Source organism: Epinephelus lanceolatus, chromosome 13 (assembly GCF_041903045.1).
Source record: "Epinephelus lanceolatus isolate andai-2023 chromosome 13, ASM4190304v1, whole genome shotgun sequence".
NCBI lineage: Eukaryota > Metazoa > Chordata > Actinopteri > Perciformes > Serranidae > Epinephelus > Epinephelus lanceolatus.
The window spans coordinates 27472353-27498800 of NC_135746.1; the positions used below are offsets into that span (position 1 = coordinate 27472353).

General features: G+C 41.0%; 2 protein-coding genes across 2 annotated transcripts; one reads left to right on the forward strand and one right to left on the reverse strand.

The window, feature by feature from the left end:
* The first annotated feature begins 792 nt into the window (after positions 1 to 792).
* LOC117270526 (sterile alpha motif domain-containing protein 12-like) lies at positions 793 to 12126 on the forward strand. Its single transcript, XM_078173944.1, has 4 exons — positions 793 to 899; positions 8745 to 8894; positions 9069 to 9209; positions 9570 to 12126. Exons 2-4 carry the CDS (start codon positions 8774 to 8776, stop codon positions 9584 to 9586), a joined length of 279 nt encoding a protein of 92 aa, XP_078030070.1. The 5' UTR covers positions 793 to 899; positions 8745 to 8773; the 3' UTR covers positions 9587 to 12126.
* An 11957-nt stretch (positions 12127 to 24083) lies between these two features.
* Positions 24084 to 25798, reverse strand: LOC117271164 (spartin-like). Its single transcript, XM_078174138.1, has 4 exons — positions 25783 to 25798; positions 24888 to 25132; positions 24272 to 24379; positions 24084 to 24146 (listed from the first exon to the last, which is right to left on the reverse strand). Exons 1-4 carry the CDS (start codon positions 25796 to 25798, stop codon positions 24084 to 24086), a joined length of 432 nt encoding a protein of 143 aa, XP_078030264.1.
* Between the last annotated feature and the right edge of the window lie 650 nt (positions 25799 to 26448).

Genomic DNA, 26448 nt, shown 5'->3' on the forward strand with positions numbered 1-26448 from the left:
TCATATAGTACTGATTGATGACAAAATGAGGACTGGAAAAATAACATAGTTTGTAAAAAACTGGGGTACATTCGTGTTTTTACTTTCAAACTCACTTTACTATACTATATCCTATGCAACAATGTAAATAAGTAACATACTGTACTATTTCCATGCTTCTCCTATTCTCCCTCTTTGTTCTGTCATGGTATGTAGATATAATTAGGAGTGTTTCAAGAGGGAAATGTTAATTTTACACCCTAAAGGCCTAAAGGAAGAAATTTAACAAAGTCTTCAGTAAGACTACATCTATGTTGATCACAGGTTGGACACTTGATGTGACTGCATTAAGCAAATGCAGTCTTGCCCATAGATTATGACTTTAGTGTTCCCTCTCATTATCCAATTTAATCTCTAAGCCAACAGTTAGTATTTATATATGCAATATTATATTTGTGTACAATTTGATTTGTATCAGTAGTTAGATAAAAACAGTTTACATTACAGCTACAAACTGTGAAACTCTGCAATAAAGTGCATTCAAACACACATTTGAAATGGGATGTATCATCAAGTTATAATATATCCAAGACACAGGGATGACCATGAATTAGAGTACTGGCACCATTTTAGTCCAATTCAGGCACTGCAATTACGAATAATGTTCTCATATGATTTCATTCCACAAGATAAATCGTTTGCCTGCTTATTAAAATGCATGTACCATATAGATGACATATTTCTGACAGCACCTGAAGGCCTCACGAGCAGCTGTGCAGCGGGAGTGCGGAACAAGGATGTGTCGAGCGCGCGCCCGCCTGTTGGGCGGAGCCGGGAACAGGAATGTACCTACAGTAACACTTGAACAGGTACAGACAAGCAGCGCCATTATTATTCTGTCAATATCAGACGAACAGGAGGTAAATATAACTTAACTCTCAACAAAAACCTTAGTAAAGTTTGTGAAGATTTCAGAGTTGTGTTACCTGCCATGTGTTATGGATGTTGAATGTTATTATAAGACAGTTGTTTATGTTTTTCTGTAAAAGCCCCTTTACGGGCTGTCTCTCTGCTCAAGTACAGGGGTCAACCCGCCAAAGTCTATTCATATTTTTGATTTTTTAAGTAGGTTTTATTTAACAGGATAGATATGCACGTGCTTTTGCAATGAAAAGACGTGTGAGAGTGACTACTTTAATTCGGCTATAGTCTCTCTAAAAGAACATGCCTTATTTAGTCAAAATGCCAATATTTACAACCACTTTGTAAGTTTCTGCTATGTTATTACATCACAGCACAGCATTGCGCTGCAGTAAAGTTTTACATTAAGTAGTGCATGATGATTGAATATATTGTCATTCAAAACTCCTAACACATTCTCTGAAAGCAGAAGTCTCATTTGATGAGTTCATGTTTTGCCATTTGCTGCAAGGAAACTCAAAATCAAGCTGTCACTCTTTGAAAAGAAAAATGGCCTTAACCTTGTACCATGGGAGAAACGCTGCATTAGGGTCAGGTTGCATCATGCCAAGTGGAGAAACGCTGCAGATTAGAGATCTTAGGGCTCTGTGTGAACTAGGTTTTATTAAAGTTGGACCACTGAACAGGAATAGTTTTGAGGCTTTGTCAAGAGGTAATTCTGCAAGGCACCACAAGATGGTGGGATTACACCTTGGGATGCATGAAACAGCCTGCAATTTGAGCATGTGTCCTGTGGTCAAGCCATACGACTGCTGTCTTAAGGTTACAGTGTATGTATGAAAATGTATGTGTTCAGCTATTTTATGGTGGGGTTAATTGGGGTATAAATGGGGGTATATGGATGTCACAATATTAAGGCTGGTTTCTGAACTCCAATACTTTTTTTGGTGCCACGTGTATGTCATTTTCTTACTAATTCCTAATTCTTCCCTTTCTAGTGTTGTCACGATACCAAAATCTTTGTTTCGGTACCAATACCAATATGAATTTCGATACTTTTCGATACTCTTCGGTACTTTTCCTAAGGAAAAGTTCTTTTGGATACAAACCTTTAGAACAATAAATAGTAGGGGTGAAACGGTACCAAAAAAATCATGGTTCGGTAAGTACCTCAGTACGGACGTCACGGTTTGGTAACTCAAATGTTCCACCAAGTTTGTGTTGTCTCGTGTTGTCTCCCTTTGCGAGGCAGACTTTCTCTTGTCTTTTTTCACATGCACCAGCTGCAAATGTTGATACAGGTGTTGTCATACACACCACTTGCGCAATCTGTGCTCTAATAGGAACAAGAAAGGCGTTTGTGTGCATAAATGAGTAAAATAAATTAACTAAATTAATGAATTGAATCAGTTTGAAAGTACCGGTATTTTCTGAATGCAGTATAGTACCGTTTGGAATACTCTAGTACCGCAGTACTATTTTAGTACCGGTATACTGTGCAACACTACTGTATTCTATTGAGAGGAAGTCAGGTTGTTGCTTGTGTTTCGATGACATAACATTTGTTTTTAATGAAAAGTTAAGAAAATATTGTTACACTATCAGTGCTGAAACTCTGGTATCACACTGACACAAGTATAGAAAACATTCAAACTATACCCATTTCTGCATGAGTGAAATTACAGGAAATGCAGTGGAAAAAGTTGTGATGCCCTCTCACTTGTGATGCAAAACCCTCCTGTGTCCCCTGGTTAGATGACAGGATATAAAAATGTGTCATATCAGGCACAGAGAGAAATAAACGCTCTGGAGTTTGGGGAAATATTTTTTAAAAAGCCTTTTTGAAGCTCCCATGGTGATGATAATGCACTACATTCTCAGACACACATTTATTTCCTTTCTATGACCGGCATTGCACTTACAATACAGTTCCTGTTGTTGTATATTAAATCAAGTTGCAGAGTAAAACACATAACTGCCCACACATTCACTTCAACTTGCTACCCTGAAGCTTAATAAAACTGTCAAACTAGGAGCAGAGGGTGGCAGCAGGAACAGATAATGCAAGAAGTGGGCAGGAAAAGCAGTATATCAGTGAAATTAATAAAACTTAAAGCACTTCAGTTCAGTTGTTGTATGTGTTTAACAAACACAAAGTTGGATTAAATTGTGAGCATTTGATGTTATGTTGCAGCTACATATACAGGTTTCCTACAGCTTAAGGAAAGTGATATTTAAGGCTTTTAAAGACTTTTTTTAATGCCATTTGGAATGAAAAACCAACTTTACAGTAACCAAAATTGAAGAAAAAAAAGCATGAATCAGCATCAATTTCTTAAGGTTTGGGAAAATTTTATGTAAATGTTAATTATAAAACAATGTGTAGGATAAATACTGAAAAATGTACGTACAGACAAAAGCCAAAAATATGGACAATTTCTACAATCAGGCTTCCAACTCACCATCTGTGTTGCCAATTCGCCGTCTAAAATGTTGGGAAGCATGGGTCAAAGTTTCTCCCATCAAGTCTGTTTTTGGGGGCAGCATGGTAGCGTGGTAGTTAGCACTGTCGCCTCACAGCAAGAGGGTTACTGGTTAGATCCCAGGAGCCATTGTGTGTGGAGTTTGTATGTTCTCCCTGTGTCAGCACAGCTTCCTCCCACAGTCCAAAGACATGCAGGTTAATTGGTGACTCTAAATTGTCCGTAGGTGTGAATGTGAGTGTGAATGGTTGTCTGTCTCTATGTGTCAGCCCTGTGATAGTCTGGTGACCTGTCCAGGGTGTACCCCACCCCTCACCCATTGTCAGCTGGGATAGGCTGTTTTTGTCTGATGGTGGAGACGAGGGTAGAGCAGAACTTGGGTGAAATTTAATGGTCGGTTTTCTTAGCAATTTTGTGTGTGTAACTGTGCACATGGGATTCCACTGCCTTGATTACCATTGTGAGTTTAAAAAACTTTTTGCATGAAATACACTGAGCCTTGTGTATTGCCTCATAACAGTTTCAGCCATGTTGCAAAATCTTGACTAAATAGCCAGTTGTCATTGGAATTGCACTTTCCCATGTCGTTGAGGGTACAGTGACTGTTGGTCAGCAGACGGTTGATCCTCCGCTCTGAGCACTCGGTCGAGAACAAAATGTGACTGCTGTTGGTTCCCCTATTCTGATCTGTGTGAAGTTAATGAGAGAGGCATTCTGTGACATATGTTTCAAAAAAACAGATGTTACTATTAATTTTAGATTTTACAATACAACATCAGAAAAGAAAATGTTTGATAATATTCCACTTCCCATAATATTCCACTTCCCATCCATCGACATTTTCAACCACTTATCCAAAGCTGGGTCAGGGGACAGCAGGCTGAGCAAAGTATTCCAGATGTCCCTCTCCCCAGCAACACTTTCCAGTTCCTGCTGAGGGACCCCGGGGCATTCCCAGGCCAGTTGAGATATGTAATCCCTCCAGCGTGTCCTGGGTCTACTGCCTCCTGTTGGGATGTGCCCAGAACACCTCTAATGGGAGACACCCAGGAGGCATCTTGATCAGATGTCCAAACCACCTCAACTGACCCCTTTCGACGCAAGCAGCAGCGGCTCTACCCCGAGCTCCCTCTGGATGTCCGAGCTCTTTACCTGAGCCCAGTCACCCTTTTGAGGAAACTCATTTCGGCTGCTTGTATCCGCGATCTCATTCTTTCGGTCACTACCCAGAGCTCATGACTGTAGGTGAGGGTTGGGATGTAGATGGACCAGTAAATCAAAGCTTTGCCCTCTTCACCACAATGGTCTGGCACAGCGCTCGCATCACTACTGACACCGCGCCAAACAGCTGATCCATCTCAGGCTCCATTCTACCCTCACTTGTGAACAAGACCCCAAGAAACTTCCTTGCTTGGGCTCTAACTTGCCCCCAACCGGAAAGGCCAGACAAAGAGTGGTTCAAGAAGACCACGATGACATGGTGGGCCCACCACCTGCAGGGACTTGTCTACCTCCCATGTCTGAAAATTATTAAGGCTTTTGAAAAATTGATTTGAGACAATTTAATACCAACTCAGGTCTTATTTTTAGTTCAATGATTTCAATGCCTTTTAGGGCTTTTTAAGGATCTGCAGGAATCCTGATGTAGCAGAATGAGGTAGAATCACACAATCAGTAAGTTGTGCAAAAAGCCAATTTCCCAACCTGCTTGTTAACTGAATATTACTTTTGTTTACAAGTCCTGGTTCAGTTGTAACTGGGCAGCGTGTATGAAAATGAAATGGCTCAGCGCAAATAAGACAAGCTGTATATACAGTGGTTTTATTCCCCTGCAGATATAGACCCAGTCTGGGAGTCATATAGTTTAGGAAATGCTGCCCTGAGGCATAAAACCCAACGTTCTTTACCCTTAGCTCACCCCGACTCTGAAGGGAAGTTTCCTCTGTGTCTTTGCTCTGGTGTAAAGGTCTTCACTGTCTGTATGTCAATTACTCCGCTGGGACCTCGTTACTCCCCCGGCCAATCACGCACCCCCCTTAATTAACACAGGAAATTACATTCCTGTATTTATACCCCAATAACTAGACTGGCCCTGTTGAAAAGGTCACATCAACAGTTTAGCAGTTTTCGCCCTATAGCAGTGCAGCCCAGGAGGATATGGCTGGGAGGAAAGCCAAAAGAACCGGAGGCGTAGAAGAAACTTTTTTTTTTTTTTTTTTTTAAGACAGCAGAAGTTTTTTGACCTCAGTGTTGGAGTCGCTTGGTTTCGCCTTGCAGTTATTTTCAGCTCAGAGGAATCCCTCAACTGACTATTTGGCATCATGTTCGGAAGGTTGTTGAGTTAATCACTGGAAAACAGGCTTATACTGAGGAAGTAGGCGACATCGCATGAGAAAGAAATTTAATCCAAAGCGTCAAATATCAAGAGAAAAATAACATTTCTTCCAGTTTGAGGGTCTACCACAGACAACAATGTCCTCAGATAATGTGCCCGGGGCAAAACTGCACATGAGCTGCTGCGGGGGGACGTCTGCACGCTCACAATCACTGAATTTATCTGCTTACATTCTGGTCAGGTGAATTTTGATAATCACAGCAACAGTTTTCACGTTTATTATCAACACAATGCTCCCTGTCCTCAGTGAAATAACAAGCGTGTCTTTTTCTGTTCAGAACATTTGGTCGTCTTGTAAGTTGTTTTTTGGAGAAAATCTGGCAAATCTTGACAGAAAATTAATCACCAACAGTTTTGATAAACAAACATAGAAATGATTTTTCAAGCAAGAGATGCCAAACATATGCTTCTTAAACGTGAAGATTTCCTGCTGCGCTATGTATTATATCACTGTAAATTAAACTGTTTGTGAGACAGAACAAGCACTTGATTGATTAACTGAAAAAATAATTGACGGATTAATTGATTATACAAATAACAGCCGAACACACAAGAGATGATGACTTACTTAGTTTTGAGTGAAAAGCACAAGCAGCAGAAAACACACCCATTAATCTACAGTATCTATTTATATGCTCTGTAAGGTGACCTTGGGTGCTTTGAAAGGTGCCTTTTAAATAAAATCTATCATTATTTTAATCTTACGTATCATCTTAATGAGGTTTTCAACATTTGTGCTGCTTTGAAGTACTAGTGGAAATAAAAATGATATACTATTGGTAACCATAATTTTGCATTTACTAAAATAATTGCTGAGACCAGGAGGCACAGAGACATCACTAAATATGGCCAGGTTTTTGGTTTTAATACATTCTATCTGATCATCAAAATGTTTCTTGCCCTGATCTAAACTCCATTATTTGGAGTTAAGGTATAGTAAATGAACAGTTAAACAATTTCATTTGGAGGTAAAAATACAAGAGAACACATGGAAAATGTCCTTAATAATTATTCACAGAAAAATGCAGAAAAAGTGTTAGTGCAAAACTGCTGAAAGAACAGTAGATCAAAATTTAATCAGATAGTCGCTCTGTAAACTATGATTGATATTTACAAAAGACAGTTTAGGAAACAATCTGTGGTGCCGCAGAAATTTTTCGTTTGGGTGGCCACTGAAAACTACACTAAATTAAAAAGCAAGGACTGAATTTTTAGGAATTCAATCTAATGTTGAAATCATGTATTGCTTAATTCAAATGGATAGCGCACTCTAGCGCCTCAGTGTTTCAAACGCGTATTGCAACTACGGTAGCCGCTGTGTACCAAAAAGCTATGATAACATTGATGAATGTCATCCGATACTTCATGGAGTATTCATTCAGGCTCCTACACAGACACATGCGACGCAAGGTGACAAACCCCCTCCTCACCATGCTGGCTGTGTTTACAACGTTGGACTGTTGGGGCGGGTGTAAATCGAAACAAACCAATCAAGTGGCTCAACCTCACACACCTTATCCCTCTCCTCACATCACTGCGCCGCTGACAGCGGCACTGGCCTGTGATTGCATTACCTTTTTACTGCAGCAGCTCTCTCCACCTGGGAAATGCTATCCCAATGTTGACCCTCATTTTTTTATTTCGCCGGTCATGTTGCCTTTTTGATTCCCTTTTGCGCTTTTTTTGGCGACAACGATTCCATGTCCCGTGATGCTGCATGTGCATGATCCTGCATTATGCTCAAAGAGTGGGACTTTGTTATGCTGCAGTAGTGCCGGGGTAGTAGCGAAGCGCCTCTTGCTCCTCTCCTTCGGCTTCTCAGTCACGCAGCGCTGACCTGGTTCTCAACGAAAACACCGAAGGCGGGGCTATTCCCTGGCAGTGCTATATGTCCCTTGCTGGCGGATGTATTCTCAAGATGGCGCAACATTATGGAACCCCCCATCGACTTACCCACCCAATGTACAAATAAATCCAAAATTCTCCTTTTACGAGAATAAGTCAGATTATTGGTGGAGGTAATAGTACACCAATGATGACGAATTTATGAAAGCAGATATCAATTTTTGCCAATAAACAACTGAAAATGCTGTACAATGTCACTTTAATTCTTGGTGTCATAGATTCAACAAGGTGCTGGAAACATTCCTCAGAGATATTGGTCCATATTGACATGATAGCATCACACAGTTGCTACAGATTTGTCGGCTGCACATCCATGATGTGAATCTCCCGTTCCACCTCATCCCAAAGGTGCTCTACTGGATTGAGATCTGGTGACTGTGGAGGCCATTGGAGTACAGTGAATGATACAATGATGTTTTCTCTTTTTCGGACCGTCCTCTGTAAACCCTAGAGATGGTTGTGTGTGAAAATCCCAGTAGATCAGCAGTTTCTGAAACACTCAGACCAGCCCGTCTGGCACCAACAACCATGCCACGTTCAAACTCACTTAAATCACCTTTCTTCCCCATTCTGATACTCGGTTTGAACTTCAGCAGGTCATCTAGACTATGGGTGGGGCAGCAATTATGGCCACAAGCCCCCCCTGGCCACCCCTTAGCAGCGCCACTGGTAATAATTTCACTGTTTGCCTTTGTTTTCTTTCTCAAATACGTTTTGGGACTAAGAAAGTTTGTTTAAAATCTGCTCATGTTTCCTGCCTGTCAAATGGTCAAACCATAAAAAAGAAAAAGATTTAATTTGTAGGTAAGAACTAAAAGAGTGCACGTTTTCTCAGTTTAAAATTTTTTTTTGGGACAATTTTTTTTCTTTATCCGCTGTGAGAGTCCATGGACAGATGGTGCTGTGTGTTGTTAAGCCCAATGGGGCAAATTGTGATTTGTGATATTGGGCTGTTTAAATAAAACAGAACTTCAGTTAGTTGTAAACCAGAATTTCTGCTTTATTCTTCTTTATGTTTTCCTCCCCAGAGCAATGTTTCTGTGTTCTCAACGCATTTTCAGGGTGTTGCTGCTGATGTGGTTACAGAGTGATGGACCTGTCAAAGCGAGTGTCATTGTGGTCAGTGGAAGAAGTGTTGGAGTGGGTGCAGGATCAGTACCCAGCCTACATGGGTACACTCCAGAAAGCCATAATTAAGCACGCTATATCAGGTACAGCTCATGCATCAAATTGAACTTGAATGTTCACGAGAAGATCAATTTTAGCCTTTTTTAAATTTGAAATGTGTTAAATAAGATTTTCCCTAACTGTACTTTGGATTTACACTCAATACAAATAAAGTTTATGAATGAATGAGCACTCACACATGCACACTGCTCCTCCAGGCCGTGCACTGCTGAGATTAAAGGATCACCACTTGGAGCTTCTCGGGGTGGACGCTGAAGAGCAGCAGCAGGAAATCTTGCAGGACCTCCTCCTCCTCAAAGTTCAAGAAGAAATCAATGAGCTCAATGATATCTGCTCTGGTGAGAATGCCAAATGACTTCATCTTCAGGGTGTTGCTGAACTTCAAACTCATATAATCATTGTAGAATGTAGCTGTTATTGTTGGTTTTTCTTTAGTGGTGGTGTGGACCAGCCATCCTGTGTAATATGCATGGGAATGCACAGGAAAAACGTGTATTTATATACAGGATATAAATGATTTTCAAGGTGGTTTGTCCTTCACAGTTGAACCCACACATTTTATTTTCAGTTCAACTAAGACATATGTTAAATGTTACCAAATTCACTGGAATAGACAAACCTCAGGATTAACATTTTAATTCTTGTGTCCAATCAGAGAAACCAGCTGCTAACTTTTATTTTACTTTGCCACTCTGCAGAGTGTTTTTCTTCATAACAGGAAATGAACGTGTTCAAGAGAAATGCAGCTTCCCTTTTTATATTTTCCATCCATTCATCCATCCATGTGAAGGAGACAGTGGGAGTGATGGAAATAACAGGTGAAAGAGAAAGGAGAATCAATGAAGAATGAAGAGAGAAGGAAACCCATTTCCTGTGTGAAACCTGACCTGTGCAGATGGATGAGATTAGTTTTTGTCTGAGCGTCGTTTTCTGATGCCTGCTGTCCATTAGTCTCTGTCCTCTGTCTTTGTCTGTAGTGGGTTTGCATCCCATCAGTGCATCATGAAATATTTTAAGCGACGTTGAACCACTTTGGTCAAGACTGAAATATCACAGTAGATACAGGATGAATTGAAATGAAACTTTGTAAAGACATTCATGTTCCCCAGAGGATGAATCCTTATGTCTTTGGTGATCCTCTGACTTTTCCTCTAGCACCACCATGAGGTTCAAATTTGTGGATGAGGTGAAATTTCTCAGTAATCCTTGGATGGATTGCCATAAAATGTGATACAGACATTCATGTCCTTCTCGGAATGAATTGTAATCTCTTAATTTTCTCCCTGGCACTGTCAGCAAGTCAAAAATGTTATTATTCCAATACTTCGATTTATGATATCTGCAAAACTAAAGACATCCTTAAGGGCTTTGCACACTGAGTCTGTTTTTTTTTGCGGATGCTTTTTTTTAAAAATCCGTCTTCCGGGGGAAAAAAAGCGTTACGCACAGAAACCTTGCACACTGCGTTGTAATGCTTTATTCGGTGTGAAAATTCGCAATATGTGACAAAATGTAAAAGACACGTTTCCTCCATTGCCTCTCTAGTTACCCTTCTGGCCGTCACCCCTCTCTGTTTTGCATTTGGCAATGCGGGGCTGTCCTCCAAATTCTGTGTGTGGACTACATCCTCCTCCTCGTCATCATTATGCACCTGAATATCACTATCTGACCTGATGAACGTGAGCCATCTGAGTTATGAAATGATTCTGTGTGCCCATTCCTCTGTCTTGCCTTGTCTGTGTCCCGCCACCACATTTTCTTGACTGATTCTTGGTCAAACGTCTCGAAAGGCTTCTGACAGATGTGAAAAACGCAGAAAATCGCACCTGTTCTGAAATATTTTATGAGTTTTGACTCAGTGTGCAAACAGGATTGACACAATGTGAGGTATTTTCTTTAGACATGGGACAATGTCGGATGAAAAAAGACTCATTGTGCAAAGACCTGTACACTTTTGTGCTATTTAGCACTATGCCAATTAGCTTACGTTCGCATGCTAACACACTAAAATAAGATGAACATAGTAAACATTATACTTGCTAATATATTATAACCATTTAACATTTTCAGTAGGTGTGTTTTCATCCACCTGTTTTATGCACATTTTCAGTTTGCGCATAAAAAACGTCAATTTCTTTTTAAAAAAATCTCGAAATTTTGCGAAAAAGCTTTTACACTTGGGGAAGGTTGAGTGTATCTATAAAACTTAAATGTGAGTAAGTACAATGGAAACAGATTCAACGATTAAATGATGATGTACAGTTATGATGCACCGTCATTGCGTAGGCCATTGCAAGCGCTCTTCGTCACCTCTAGATGGCTTTTTAACACACTTTTGTATACACACAGAGCAGTTATATTATTTGTTACTCATTTCCATTGTTCAGGGTTCTCCGTTTTTTATGCACTCATTGTTTTCCTTTGTTTGAGGTTTGACTGGCGCTCTTATAATTACAACATCCCGTTGGGTCCTCTGCTGCAGTGGCATCTAACTGGAGAAATAGCGCTGCCGCCACCTACTGCTAAAATTGATCATCAAACTTAAAGAAATAAGTAAATGTAGAGTATGGTCTCACATGTGTCTATCACAGGGTGCTCTGCTGCGTGATAAACAGTGTCAGACAAGCCTAACTCTCAGGAAGATGCAGAAAAAGAGAAATTCCATAAGTCAGCTTTGGTGCGTTTCTATTTAAACATTTCTATCTGTCGAATCCAAACAGTAAAACTTCCTCCTGCTGTTTGCTTTTCTCTCTCACACATGCTGACTGAAATTCATTTACAAAACCAGCTGCTGGTTTAAATCTCCTGTTTTGATTTGAAATGTCTGTCCTTGTATTTTTGACTATCAGTCAAAAATACAAGGACAGACCACAAACAAAGGACAGACCACAAACAAACAAACAATGTTTCTCTCAAGTGAATACTGAACAGAGGTACAGAAAACCATCTCGACTTCTCTAGATTTGATGCTGTTTTGTTTTTGATACATACTGGTCAGTGTGATCAAGGTGGCTGCAGCTGATATCTACTGAGATTAATAACTTGTGGTCCTAAAACTTTTAGACGCCTTTTTTTTATATAATGCCCTTTTTCCTTTATTTATGATGCTGGCCTCTTTTTAATGTGTATTATAGGCATCAATACCCCTCCACATTTGTATTACATTTAGTAAAAGGTCATGTCTATTTCAGAATATTTTTCACAGCAATGCTACAGTATGGTTGGTCGAATAAAAAGTGCTGCTTTGGCAACACATTTCTGCTGTGTGTGTGTCATCTCTCTGCTTTCACAGCTACAGCCTCATGCCTCTTATACACATCCAGATGCAGAAGATGTTAGACTCTTAAAACTAAAAGGTTTTAATGGTATAATAATACTAATAAAACATATAAATGCATTGTGTGCAGCTCAATATCAACATGTATGTAGCATCAGTCATCAGTCTGATTGTGATGCATGAAATTCACACTTTTACAATAAAATTTTAAAGAGCTTTAGCTGCCTCAGTGTTGAGAATAAAACAGCTTTTTGTTGAGGAAATATAGAACAAAGTGAAAAGGTCCAGTCGGCAGAAGAAAATGTTTGCATTGTACATTTCTGCAAACCACCGATATGTCACATTTGTACATTTCAAATGTAGCATATCACCGTTTCATAAGTGATGTAGTATATATGGGCTGACTGTCATCAAGAGGTAGAAGGGATGGTGGATGGCATGCCGCCAAGGCAAGATGGCTGCCAAGTTTGAAAACAACAAACAACAAAACTGGTTTTGGTGACCCCTCACCTCAAGTTTGAGCCACCAAACCTGGGTGTTTTTTACCAACATATTGTTGCAGTACCCACGTTATAAAAATAAACTATTTGTTTTAATTTAAAAAAGTTAGTGTCTGGGCTGCCTTAAAATTTTAAGTTGACTGAATTTAAAAAGGCAAGTTGAATCATGACAAGATTACCTCAACTTTTTTTTTTTTCCAATTCAGTCACTTTTAAGGCAACCCAGACATTACCTTTATAAAGTTAAAACAAATAGTTTGTCTTTAAAGTGCAGCACCAAACCTGGGTATTTTTCACCACTGCGTAGCTGCTTTTCCCAGCAGCGTTTTAGCCACCAAACCTGGGTATTCTTTGTCGACACATTGCGGCATTTCCAAGCAGTGTTTGAACCACCAATCCTGGGCTGCAATTGAGCCATCAAACTGGGGTATTTTTTGCAGACACATCAGGGCACTACCCAGTGGCATTTGAGCAACCAAACCTGGGTATTTCCGCCAATACATAGCCTCATTTCCTGGCAGCGTTATGGCCACCAAACCTGGGTATTTTTCACCGACACATCATGGCATTACCCAGCTGCATTTGAGTCGCATTTGAGTTTCTATTTATCTGGTACAAAATAATGTACCAATGTAACAAATCTGTGGTTTGGAAATTTAAATGATTGGGTTGTTTTAGAATACTATGAGGCATCCAGATGACCAGGTTTAGACCCATACACAGTGTACAGAGGTTGTCCTCAATTATTCCTCTTATAACTGGCTACTGAATCCAAATTAAAGTAGTTGTGTTCTCTTTTTCCTCCTTAAGCAGCTTATAGGTTTCTAAAATCATCCTGTTCCATACTGTCCTCTAGCAACATAAACTTTATATTATCAGCTTGTTCCAGCTCAGCAGTGATGCTATATCATGTTTATATTAAGTGAAATGCTCCATCTTTTTTAATGGTTGCACCATTCCATTTAAAGGAAATACTAAATCTGTTAAAAATAATTTTATACACATTCCCCCAAATTCAGTGTTTGGATCTCCACTAGAATTTAAAATAAAGTTCTTGCACAGTATGAGTTTGTAAGGACTGACCTGGTGAGTCAGTAAGGAACAACGAGAAAAGATAATTCTATAGTTTGTATTTAATGACGTGCATGCAGACTCTTACACACACAGGAATGCAAAGAGGAAGAGGCATACTGTTGTTACAGTAAGGGCAAGAGCCAACATGCTTCTTAAACAGTGTGTGAGTGCAACCGCATGTTTACAATACATGTTTCTAGAATACCAAATCTACTATCAAGTGACCTTTCCTCTCTTTTTTTCTGTCCAGTTGTGTGTGTGTGTGTGTGTGTCTGAGTGTGATTAATACCCCAGGAGATGGTGTGACATTTGATTTGGTGGGGCGTGGCTGGGGAAGCGCTCACTCAGCACAAACGTAAATCCACCTCACCGATAGAGTGAAGGGGGGTGATGAAATACATCACTGACCCTGATGACAGAGCCGAAATGAAAACTCAGACGCTAAATACACAGATGCAAATTCAGCTTATTCTGAGATATGTCCTCTTTTAAAAAAATCCCAGCACCAGAGTGGGTTTTATTGTGCGGAAGGTAATATAACCTGACCTAAACAAACTATGTCGGCACCTACTGTACACATTACATGACTGTTGAGCATCTAATTCAAAAACCCATTGACATTAATCTGCTGCAATAAGAGTCTCCAATCTTCTGGAAAGACTTTCCACAGGATTTAGCACCTGGCTGCAGGGGTTTGCTCCCATTCACTCCCAAGAGCAGTAGTGAGTTTGGGGAATGAAAGGCCTGACTCAGAGATGGTGTCCCAGTTAATTTTATGTGTGTGTGTGTGTGTGTGTGTGTGCGTGCTTAATACCTGTAAGCAATGAGCAATGACATCATAGTGTGCCTCCACATGTTCATCTTGAGTAGCCTACAATGCTACATGAAGCTACATGTTAACATCAGGGAAACGGGATCTTGGTTGCCGACAATGTTAATTTCTCCTCAGTTTCAGATCATATTCCTGCTGGGACATGTGTGGTTGTGAAGATTTTGGTTCGGAAGCTTTCACTGGTGATTTTTCTTGGTAGAAATGGTAGAAGGTAGAAGACACCCTGAAATGCAGAGGACTCCAAAACACTGATCAACCAGAGCAGACTGGGCTTTCTCTTGAGGGGGCTTGAATAGACAGGTGATTGACTGATTGATTGATTGATTGATTGAGTTTATTAGGTGATCAATGAAAGATACATACAACTGCCACCACCAAGGTTACAACACAATAAAGCCCAAAGGCTTATTTCCATTGTGCTAAACGGAGCCTTCTAATACAGAGTGTGGATAAATGGACTGTAAATGGACTGCACTTATAAAGCGCTTTCCCGACCACTCAAAGCGCTTTAACACTATATGTCACATTCACACACACATTCACACATTGGTGGCAGGACCATACAAGGTGCCACCTGCTACTCAGTAACCATTCACCTGCACTCACACCAATGGAACAGTCATTGGAAGCAATCTGGACTTCATTGTCTTGCAGCTCTACCTCTGAGCCACAGTTGCCCCTAATATGGGTGTTCCAGCACAGGCAGTACGAGGAAATTAATTTGACTATTGAACGTGTTCCAGTAGAAACCTTAAATACAAGTATGAACCAGGGGCCATATTCACGAACAGTCTAAAAAACCACTCAGCGAGCTCCTAACTTAGCCTAAAATGTTTTAGTAAGAAGTCCTAGCTTAGGAGTGATTTAGGAAAGTTCTCAGAACAATTCTGAGCGAGGAAGGGACATAAACTTTTACTTAAGTAAGGAGGTGTGCTTGACCCCATGACTAGGTGTGATGCACTCTTTTAACAGATGTGATTGTTTGTCACAGACACGCCCTCTTGTGAGCTTGTAAAGTGTGGACACCCAGTGGAAATGAAATGAACTGCTGACAATGAAAGTGTTGTCATTGTCAGTGTGATCACTCTGCTGATGGAAGGTTGAGACACATCAAAGTCATCACTGCTGCACTGTTGCATTTCTCTAGTTTCTCAAATATCTTAGCATTGTGATCATTTTACTTTTGGCGCTTAGTGTTAGGTGGAAATGTGTGCGTACCCCTAATGAGATCGACCACACATATTATCCCTGCATGATCTAATCTGTAGCATTTCATTTACTCACTGCCATCCATCGTTTGGAAAATATTCCTCCGACCTCTTTGTGTTTCCACCATTTTCTCCTCTGCTTAAGAAACTCTTAAGCCTCCTCCCTGCTCCTAACAGTGTTTCACCTTATAGGAGCTCTTTTAATGGCTAAGATGCTCTCTGAATAACTTTTATCTTTTCAAGGACCTAGTCTTAACTTTAAGGGAAAATTCCAAGAAAACGTCACAATTCTAAGAACTTTCTCAGAAGTTCGTCACTGGGAGTAACTCTTAGCACTAGGAAGCTTTGTGTATACAGCCCCTCAGCATAGTAGGTCCCCTTTAACAATGTTCAGTGTCAGTTCTCCCCCACCAAATTCAGAGAACCATTTCTTTTTTTGCCACGAAATTGGAGGCACATATAGTCTTAAATATGCTGTAGCATTAAGTTCTACCTTACCAAAGACTCCAATCAAGTCCCAATCAATGACAAACCAAAGGTGCACATGTGGGCCGGGGTGTCCATTACTTTTGGCCATATAGTGCAGCTTTTACAACCACAAAATTTTTTAAAAAAAAGAAGTACATGCAGATTTAAAGGATTTTGTGGCCAATGGTTAATTTGTGTTGCTTTACATCTTGCAAGTTATTTAATCAATTCCTGTTGAACAGACTTGGAAACAAATGGACGAGCACATTTGGCGGCTACGACAGTCATCTAAAATCTACCTCCTACACTAGAGGGGCTATGTTGACTTGATGTATTCCACATGGCAAGCCACTTGGTTCTGCCTTCTGTCAAAGAGACAGGGACATATCCACCAAAAATTGTCTTTTTTCCTTGCTCCATACAACCAGTCCAACACTGCAGCTGTAATGGTGACTCGGCGTTTCAAACAGGCCATCTGAAAGTCAGCTAAGAGCCTCCTCCTCCTTCTCCTCCCCCTCAGTCCTTCAGCGTCTGCCAGCCACAGCAGCCTCTCTGTCACTTTCTTGTGATTTATTCATGGCTGCACCAGGGAGAGAAAGATCAATAGTTTCTGAAAGAAAAATGAGTTAGCGTCAGGAGGAAAAAAAGAGAGAAGTTCAGTGTAAGTTCAGAGGGGATGTTAAAGTTTAGGAGGCCATGCCAGGAATCTGCTGCTCACTTCACTTCACAGCATCGCGGGCGCTTTTGCCTCCTAACAGTAGTAATTTAAAAAGTATCAGGTCTACTCATGACTCCCTGGGAGCAGTGATTTGTCACATTATGTTTCTGTTACACCTTGAAAATTGGCTGTTGGCATTACTTTGAAACATCAGTTGGTTTCCTCCTCTGTGAAAACTGCTGGTGGTTACAAGGATTAGAGAGTGATCTATTTGCATTCTTGGTGTGCTAGTTTGCAAATGTCAGCCAACATTAGTGGACCAGAGCTGCTGACATATCAAAATAACACAACAGGGCCAGGCCCCCAGGAATGCCTGCTTCCACTTTTACCAGTGGCCACATGCGGTATTGCATATTGTCTAACTACGTGAACAAACAACACTTCATTGGCAAGTGGGTGATCGGCCATAAAAGAAGGCCCTTATCCAAAACATCTGTGCTATGAGTTACACAGAGACACTGCATATCAGTCACAGTGCAGATTAATTATTAATTGTTAGGCTACAAGTCACACACTCCGTGGTGCGCATATGTATGTGTGCATTTAAATAATATGTGTGTTAAGCTCACATTGGTGCATACATCCACACCTCTTGCCATGTGTGTGTAAATTGCCTGTGTATATACGAGTGAAACTGTCACCAGAGAGCCACCACACACCACATCACATTTATTACATTTTCCCTGAGTCTGTGCTTTCTCAAGAATCACTCCTGGCCCGCCGCAGCCTGTAGGTAACCAACTATAGAGCTACAAAATGTGAAACATGGCGTCTGACAAATATCTGCTTTCAAACATATATTTATTTGCTGCTTTTGTCAAGATGCAGAATGAGTAGGTGGCGGAGTGAGTTTAGAGAGTGAGCTTACAGCTCCTGCAGCAGTCCACTCTGCTACAGAGTTCTCGAGCAAAATATTGTATTTCTAACCAGCTTCAGGGATGAGGCTTGAGGTGAGTAGTCCTAATTGTGGAGGAGGACGAGGGATGTAATAACTAATTTAGGCAAAAGGTAACTAGATGTTGGAGTAACTGAACAGGTTTGTGATTGGAAAAGTTTTGTGGCTGAAGCCTCAGACAAGCTGAGAAAATCTTGAACCTGCTTCTCTTAAAGGAACAGTTTGACATTTTTTGAAAATACATTTATTCATTTTCTTGCAAGGAGATGGATGAAAAGATTAATAGCACTCTCACCTCTGTACATTAGGCCTATTTCAAGCTTCTCCTGATGAATTCCACAAACACAGGCACTGCTAGCGCCCACTACAGTGTCAGACAGTAATGCACAGACAAGAGCTCAACTTGCAAGAGTCTACACATTAAATGAGCAGCAACCTCTGGGGCTGTAAATGCCAACGTGGAAACAAACCCCCAAGTTAAAATGTTCAAAATTTACAGCAGACATAAATATGTTTAAAGCCTGGTGCAAAAAATGGTTGTGGTTTCTGAATGTTTATATAACTCACCCGTTTACATTTTATTAAGGTTTACAGATATTTAAGGAAGGTGTCATTTGAGAGACAGGCTGTCTGTGAGGTGTCGCAACAGTCTAAAGTGGGATTTATATTTATGTGTCGAATCGGCATTGGCTCTACGTCGACACAGAGCCTATGCCATACCCTAGGAAATACCTTGCTGTGATGCAGACCTCCTGTCTATTTTTTAAAGTTGAAACCATTTCCCTCAGTGGAAACAAAGCTTTTATTTACTTTTATTTCACAGATAAGAAACAATAAATTGTGAAGACAATAAAGCCTCCACAAAATAACATTTTAAGTCTTGTGTGTGATTTATCCTGTCCTTATATGAGTAGAGGACATCTCTGCTAGTCACTAGGCTAATTTATAGAATGTAAAATGCCATAGGCTTGTGCTAATAATGTTAGCATGTTATATTTGTTTGGACGACGTGTTTAGCATAAGACAGTTGTTTTGTCAGTGAACCTTGTGAGCTGTAATGGAGCCAGATTTTGTAACGTTACCTTTGTTTAATGTTGCTGTTGTCCCTGGTTTCATACATGTAGAGGAAACTCCGCTAGCTGCTAGGCTAATTTATACAATGTAAAATGCCATAGGCTTGTGCTAGAAACATTAGCATGCTGTATTTGTGGGGAAAATATGTCCAGCAAAAGACAAGTGTTTGTCTGCTGATTTGTGTACTTGTGTTTGAAATTGTGGCTGTGAAGTCATGTTTAATGTGTATTTTGGGTGTGTTTGGAATCAACTATACTTTACAGCACTTCACAGAAACCCTAACGCCAACTAATGTTTTGGAGGTGTAACTGCAGAATGACACAGACATACCACTGCACAAGTATAAATACTCACAACAGTGTAGGCCATGTGCGTAGGCTACTGTGTAGACTCTACATAAAGCCGTACAAGTATAAATCCCACTTAAGAGTCATATCCACCCCTCGCTCCTCCACAGCTCCACCCTCTTGTCCAAATATGGTCACTTCTGGCTCTAAAAAAACAAGATGGTGATGGCTGAAATGCCAGACTTGAGGCTTTGTAATTGCAGTTTACAAACCACCGGGTGATGTCATGGTAGCTACATTCTCGGAACCCATGACTGACTTTCGGCAGACGGCAATACAGCCTCTGGGGGCAGACCCCTGATTTTTTGGCATTCCGGTTTGATTTGGGCAGAGGAGGTGAATTTCCGTTTCCGACTTCTGTTTATATATAAGTAAATATGCTGAACCATTGCGATGGATTCAGAGTTTGCAGTGATGCCAATTATGTTCCACCTCGTTAGTTCACGTTTAACCTGACAACAACTGCAGCCGACTCAAACGTGATTGGTCAATATCATGCGGACTACAAACAGCCTACAACAGGAAACCAGGGCTCTTCCGCTCATCTTCAGGAGGCAAGATCTCCAGGGTTTGCCTACAGAATTTTATAGTCCATGGTTGTGGACAGGGTAAATACACACAGGTCCACTATCCAAGCCATGGATGTAAAACTAGAACTGGATACTGTGTTAGATGTGGGTCCAATGAAAGTTGCTCAGTAGTCCATGATAAAAAAAATGCTTGATTTTAAAATTGTATGTATGAAATTGCCCAGATCCTCCAGCTTGTAGGGCCCATTAAGCAAGCAGACTAAAGTCTTCCACTGGTCACCGGCTAACTTCTAGTTTAGCCCTCTGCTTACTTGACTGACTATAAAATAATATAACTGTGGGACTTTTCTAGACTTAAGAAATGTTATTGGACAGAATGGATCAAATTCTGATGATGAAACATATTCTGCGGAAGGTTGTGACAGATCTGAACGTGGTTATTTCATGTATGTAAAACTACTATGTAAAACTGTCTTCAAAACCCAACACAGTTTCTGAGGGCTTGGTACACACTAAACACAGAAATGAAAGTGATATCCATCTGAATAAATGGCAAATAAACATAAAATGACATTCACCAAGTAGACTACAATTTCCACATCATAGATAGTTTTCTTTCCTGACCATGACGGAAAAAACTTCATAACACATTTAAACTTTAATTTAAGAAATTGCACATAGGATTTTAGAAATGCAAGGCTGAAGTTGATTGTGTGACCCTAGATTAAAGAGTAAAATTAGGTGGAGAAAAAAAAACATTTTTTCACTTAAATGAGGATGATGATGAGGATAGATGTAAGGACATTTATAAGAAATAAGTTGACAGTGGCTTTTAATAGGTTATCACCTACTAAAACGATTACTTTGACATCCCTGTACTCTTTATGAAGCTTCTCTCAATTTTCCACCAAATCTCCTTTATCATTTTATACCTTTCAATACTGATGCTGCTACTTAATTCTTACACTCGAAAGCTTTCATTTTATTCCTCTATGGTCTAAATCCTTGCTGAGAGTCAATGTTTCCAGCTACATTCAAACTGGATTTCTGTCATGGAGCTTCTTAGCAATCAAATTACAGCGGAAAGAGAGACATCCAGCGGCCTGAAGCTTTTCCCTCCTGAGACTCTGATCAATGTGGCGTAACCGGCAAACTGTCCACACATTCAGTCAAACCATCCCTCCAGGTGAGAACGGATGGATAAAAAATAGGAGGAGCAGGATATATTTATGCCTTACAGTAATGTGTTGACACAGATGGATACAAATAGGTGTTAATTACAGCTCGCCAACAGCTTATTCTCATCTGTACGTTCTCTATATTGTTGATTTTCAGCCAGTTCTCAGTGTTTGGTGAACTGATGCACCTGGTTAGGAGTAAACAGAAGGAAAGAAAGAGTAAAAGAGATGGGGAGTGGGATAATAGAGACCGCAAAATAAAAGCAGATTCAGTGCTCCTGCTGAGTTTATTAGCAGAGCGCACCTGTTCACAGGCTACAGCAGGTGCCTCTAGCAGACAAGGCCAGACTGAGCGTAAATGTGCGTGTGTGTGTGTGTGTGTGTGTGTGTGTGTATGTGCACACTGGTCCAATCACTATGACCGTCTGCTACCAAACACACCCATTTGTCAAGACAAACGAGTGATACAGGAAGGAAGGCAAAAGCTGTGGCCAAAAAAAGAAGGACAAAAAAAAAACACACAACCCAGTGTACTTTATTACCTGGAAGTGGGAAAATGAGTTTTGTCAACAAATGGGCCATCTATTTCCCCTCACATCAATGGACTCATGGCACTTGATTTATCTTCTCCGTATTGGAAGCAATGGAGTGAAAAAGAGAGAGTGAGAGCGATGAAGGTGGAGACGATGGGCTCCTGCTGCCTTTAAGTCTTGTGGGAAAAAGCATTGCAACAGCTAAAATGTCTCACAGAGCGCACATCAGTTAAGGGTGAAGCTCTGATCGGAAGTATTTCAAATCAGGGCCTCTTTAACCACCCTAAACAAGTCGAGCAGCAAACACAAGCTCTGTTCTCGTGACGGCAGATGGTGGAGCTTTCCATCCAATAAAACGTATTTTCATTGCACACAAAGCCTTTTTCTCGCCTGCATTCAATTGGTATTTTCTGTGAATTCAACTGTGTGGGAAGAGTGCCACAAACGATGAAGAAGCACAGTTCAGTTGTTCGGATTTGCACCTGTCTGTGCAGACATGCCGCTCTGTTTCTCATGTCTCTATGGAGCAAGGTGCGCATGAACAGAGCTTATGTGACTTTATGATTCAGCCTCCTCAAGCAGGAGAAATGAGGATGTATTTTCAAAAATCTTTTTATACACAGAACATTGTGTCAGAGTGATGACCCATATCCCTCTGGCTGAGAAGTATTGAATAACATTCATAATCTTGAAAGGCAAAGAAGTTATGATTGTGCTGATCATTAGCAGCATGATGTCCATTACACATAAACACTGAACACTTTTCATGCCAAATGGAGTTTGATGATAGACTGTAAAGAAGAAGATGGATTGTGGGCTACTGTTTTCGAGTTTGGCATTTTGACTTTCGCCATCTTGGTTTCTTGGAGCCAGATGGGACCATATTTGGACAATATGGTCCTGACCTGATAGACATAAATTCACATACATAGCCAATTGTTACTAATATCTCTGACCAGCATTTTGCATAATGTATTTATTACTCCAGAGGGGATCTTTTGATTTAATACAGGCTTGACTTTGATATACAATCACTTTAAATGTAGTTTTATACCTAGGTTCGGGAACAATGACCATGCCTCAAACACATCCCATTTCCGCCCAATAGTATTTAAGCACACCTGATGCATTCTCTTTCCTTTTGACACATTTCTCACATCCCACCCACCCAATCCCATCTTGCCTCTTACATCTTTTTCTCTGCTCCTTTCTGCATGCAGGAACCAGCTGTGGCTCTATCCGAAGCCGAGCTCACGAAGAGACAACTCCCCCACTCAGTCTCACTCCCCCCGGGATCCCTCCTGTGTTCCTGCCTTTGACTCAACACGTTCATCACTGTGCTCGACCCTCAACCCTTCATCCCTCATCCACTCGACCCTCAACCCTTCATCCCTCATCCCTTCATCCCACATCCCTCAACCCTTCATCCCTCATCCCTCCATCCCTCATCCATTCGACCCTCAACCCTTCATCCCTCATCCCTTCATCCCACATCCCTCAACCCTTCATCCCTCATCTCTCCATCCCTCATCCCTCATCCATTCGACCCTCAACCCTTCACCCCTCATCTATTTGACCCTCAACCCTTCATCCCTTATTCCTTCATCCCTCATCAATTCGACTCTCAACCCTTCATCCCCCATCCACATCCTTTCATTTTCTAATCCCACAATCCTCACCCCTTCACGCTTTCCTCAGAAACCATAATCCATCATATGCAAAAAATCATTCAAAATCTTATTGGTGTGGTCTTTGTTAGTGAATGACAGTTACAGTGTGTTGGTTGGACCAGGGATACTGTTATCTACTGATGAATCTGTCTTTATTTTACAGGGACAGCTCACCCCAAATTCAAAAATACATATTTTTCCTCTTACCTGTAGTGCTATTTATCAGTCAAGATTGTTTTAGTGTGAGTTGCTGAGTGTTGGAGATATCGGCTGTACAGATGGCTGCATGCCCTCTGTCAAATATAATGGAACTAGATGGCACTCGGCTTGCGGTGCTCAAAGCACCAAAAATTACAATTGAAAAACTCAACAGCAATGTCTCTTTCCAGAAATTATGACCCAGCTGGGGGGAGTTGGAGAGGGTAGGCATTGCTATGTCACTAGTCTGATTGACAGGTCGCCATGGAAGCGACTTTTCAATTACAAGGTAGCCATGCCCTAAAGCATACCCTGCTTATCATCTATGTTACTATAAATGGGAACGTAACTGACAAAATGAATATCATGCTGTACTGAAGAAGAGTATAAACTCATTAGGAAAATGTTAATATCTATGAACAGATATCTGCATATGTACACAGAATCTGTAGGCAGTGGTACAAGATTTTGGTACCAGACACATTCTGGTTTCTGTTTGTAGTCTGAGTACTACTGACTGGTCACCTTTGGTTCCCTGCAGATGAACAATCCATGTGGAAAGCAAGGAGGTGTAGTACTTGGCCGAAATGCAATTTCAGGACCCACTGGCTATCCTCTGACTACTATTAACTTTATTCTAATTTATCTGCATTCATATGGTAAATGGTCAACACATTCTCGCTCCTACCTTGTCACATATCGATGTTCGGTCATGGATCGTCCACGTCTATATACAACCAGAAGGTACCCTGGATGTATTGGTTGTTGACGTTCTGGGATGCGGTGTCAAGTTCTGTCTGTTACAAAATACTTCAACTACAAAATCTTTGCACTGGCTACACCAGATCAACCAAAATATTGGCTGTTGCCCCCAGAGGTTTATTGTGAAAATATTCACTGAGGTACGAATGTAAAACTCCTTCCCAACCAATGACATTTTCCCTGCACCTGTCCCATATGAGATAGACAGATGGCCATCAACTGCCTGAGGAGAGTAAGCTGGAGGCTGGCCGGTTGGAACCACAGGCTGTCTGAGAGTAGATCTCTACTACTGCACGCAGGCATACCTCCTACAGCTCCTGCTGCCTGGCCATTAGCAGAAAGGGGTCCATGTCATTGGTTCGACATCCCATTAGTCCGACTGTCCGCGGTGGGCGTATGGTGCGCCGCGACTGGCTTGAGGCGGAGCAGGCTCACGGCTTATGTGTTTGTCACTTTCTTTTTCATTTTAACCCACACCATGATCTTTTCCTGACCCTAACCAAGTGGTTTTTGTGCCTAAACCTAACCAGACCTTAACCGCAGGGCATCATGATGATTTCGGAACGGACTTCGAAACAATGAGTTTAATATGGTCGGAACAATGGGATGTCGAACCAATGGGCAGTTCCCAGCAGAAAGTAGGTTTGAAGGAGCTGGCCTCTCCGGCTTGTTTATGGTGGGAAGTTTTGGGTAGTTTTAGATATGTCTGTAGCATTGGAGCCAGACACACTGCTAGTGTTCAATGTAGGTGCAGATCCAAGGTCTGAGCTGGTCTCCAGTATGGCCAGGCAAGTGGTAATGTTGTTCAGCGTCCTCTGCATCTTGTGCTGCATCTGTCTGGCTGATCCCCAGGAGCTGCTGACACACTCCTCTCCCTGTGATGACACACTGATGGCCCTGAGAAGGTGCTGCCACCCTCGCTTGTAGAGCTCTAGAGCCTGTGCCTTCTCTCCCGCTTCATCTGCTGTGAGTCCTTTATTGATGCACCCCAAGCCATCTTTGATCACTTACGTCTGGCATTGTTTAGCTTTTCCATTCCTTCACAGTGAGAGAAAAACTCAGAAGAGCAGCCTAATTAGCCATTTAGCTAACCTTTAGCTTGTCAAAAAGGATCCTTCTTGCTGCCCTATAGAGTTGACTTTAGCAAAATCAAGTAGGGTCATTTTCTCATAGACTTCTATACATTTAGATATTCATTGTAAAACCAGTGGAGTCGCCCCCTGTTGGCCATTATAAAGAACGCAGGTTTGAGGCACTGATGCACTGGCTTTACTTTCAGACCCAGATGCTACGTCCACTTCTGTTACACAGTCTAAGGGTTTGACTAGTGCTCTTTTCATTGTGTCTTCCTGCTGTGCTCTCTTCTACAATGGTATAGCTTGACTGGAGAGTTATTGCCAGCAACTGATTATCTCAATGAACCAACCTTTATATTCACATAATAGTAGTGGATGGAAATTATCTTTTTCTTTTGCTAACTTTCTGAAATTTCTGTTAAAGTTTGCACTACATTTGGATGGAATCTTGGCTTGTGTTGGGTTAGCGAAGTCAGTTTGTACAATGCTTTCAAGTAAAGTTCGACTGCAACTAAGTTTTGACTCACAAATTTGTATTTGTCACCAAACCATCTGGCCAGTTATGACCTACCTCTGCTGAAACGCATCTAATGCGAAAAAGAGCTTCACATTTATGCATTTTCCCATCACTGAGCCACAAACACAACAAGCCATGACCATCAGAACTGCCAGTAGTCACTACACCGCCAAGCTTCCAGCACCACTTTTGCAAGTACCACAAACAAATTTCACTGTGTCACTTTCTGTTGTGACCAGTAACTGTATCTACATATTAAATTGTAGACGCGCCTCTTCTCCTGCTTTTTTATGTGCTTTAATGTATTACATGTGGATCGAGGTGTAGGTGTTCTGTGCTTGATGTATGAAGCATCATTGAACCTTTTAAAAAGCCCTTGAAACCAGTATTTTTTTTAAACTTTTAATCACTGAATACTCAGTGTTTCACCTTCTTCACCCTCTGAAAGCTGAGGTGAACTGAACTTTTTCACAGAAACTGCAAAGTTAGGTGTTAGAGAGGAAGCAGAGGGGGGAAATGAGAGAGAACTTGAGAAGGAAGCCAATTATGGGGAATTTTAGTTAAAAGGTAGTTTCAGGGCCAGAACTGATGCTCATTTGTTTTTAAGACTAATGAGTGGTTAGAGGGGATGGGGTTGGAGATGTATTGTGTTTATGTTCATTTATTCTGCACACCTCCGCTGGCTCTGCAGCTAGTCATCACTTTGTTCTGCTCACTGAT

Coding starts and splice junctions, on each gene's coding strand:
- LOC117271164 (XM_078174138.1), bottom strand. Junction 24,380..24,887: donor CCAGCTCAGACCTTGGATCT/GCACCTACATTG, acceptor CCAACCGGCCAG/CCTCCAGCTTACTCTCCTCA. Junction 24,147..24,271: donor AGTTTTACATTCGTACCTCA/GTGAATATTTTC, acceptor ACCGCATCCCAG/AACGTCAACAACCAATACAT.
- LOC117270526 (XM_078173944.1), top strand. CDS start 8,774: ATGGACCTGTCAAAGCGAGTGTCATTGTGGTCAGTGGAAGAAGTGTTG. Junction 8,895..9,068: donor AATTAAGCACGCTATATCAG/GTACAGCTCATG, acceptor CTGCTCCTCCAG/GCCGTGCACTGCTGAGATTA.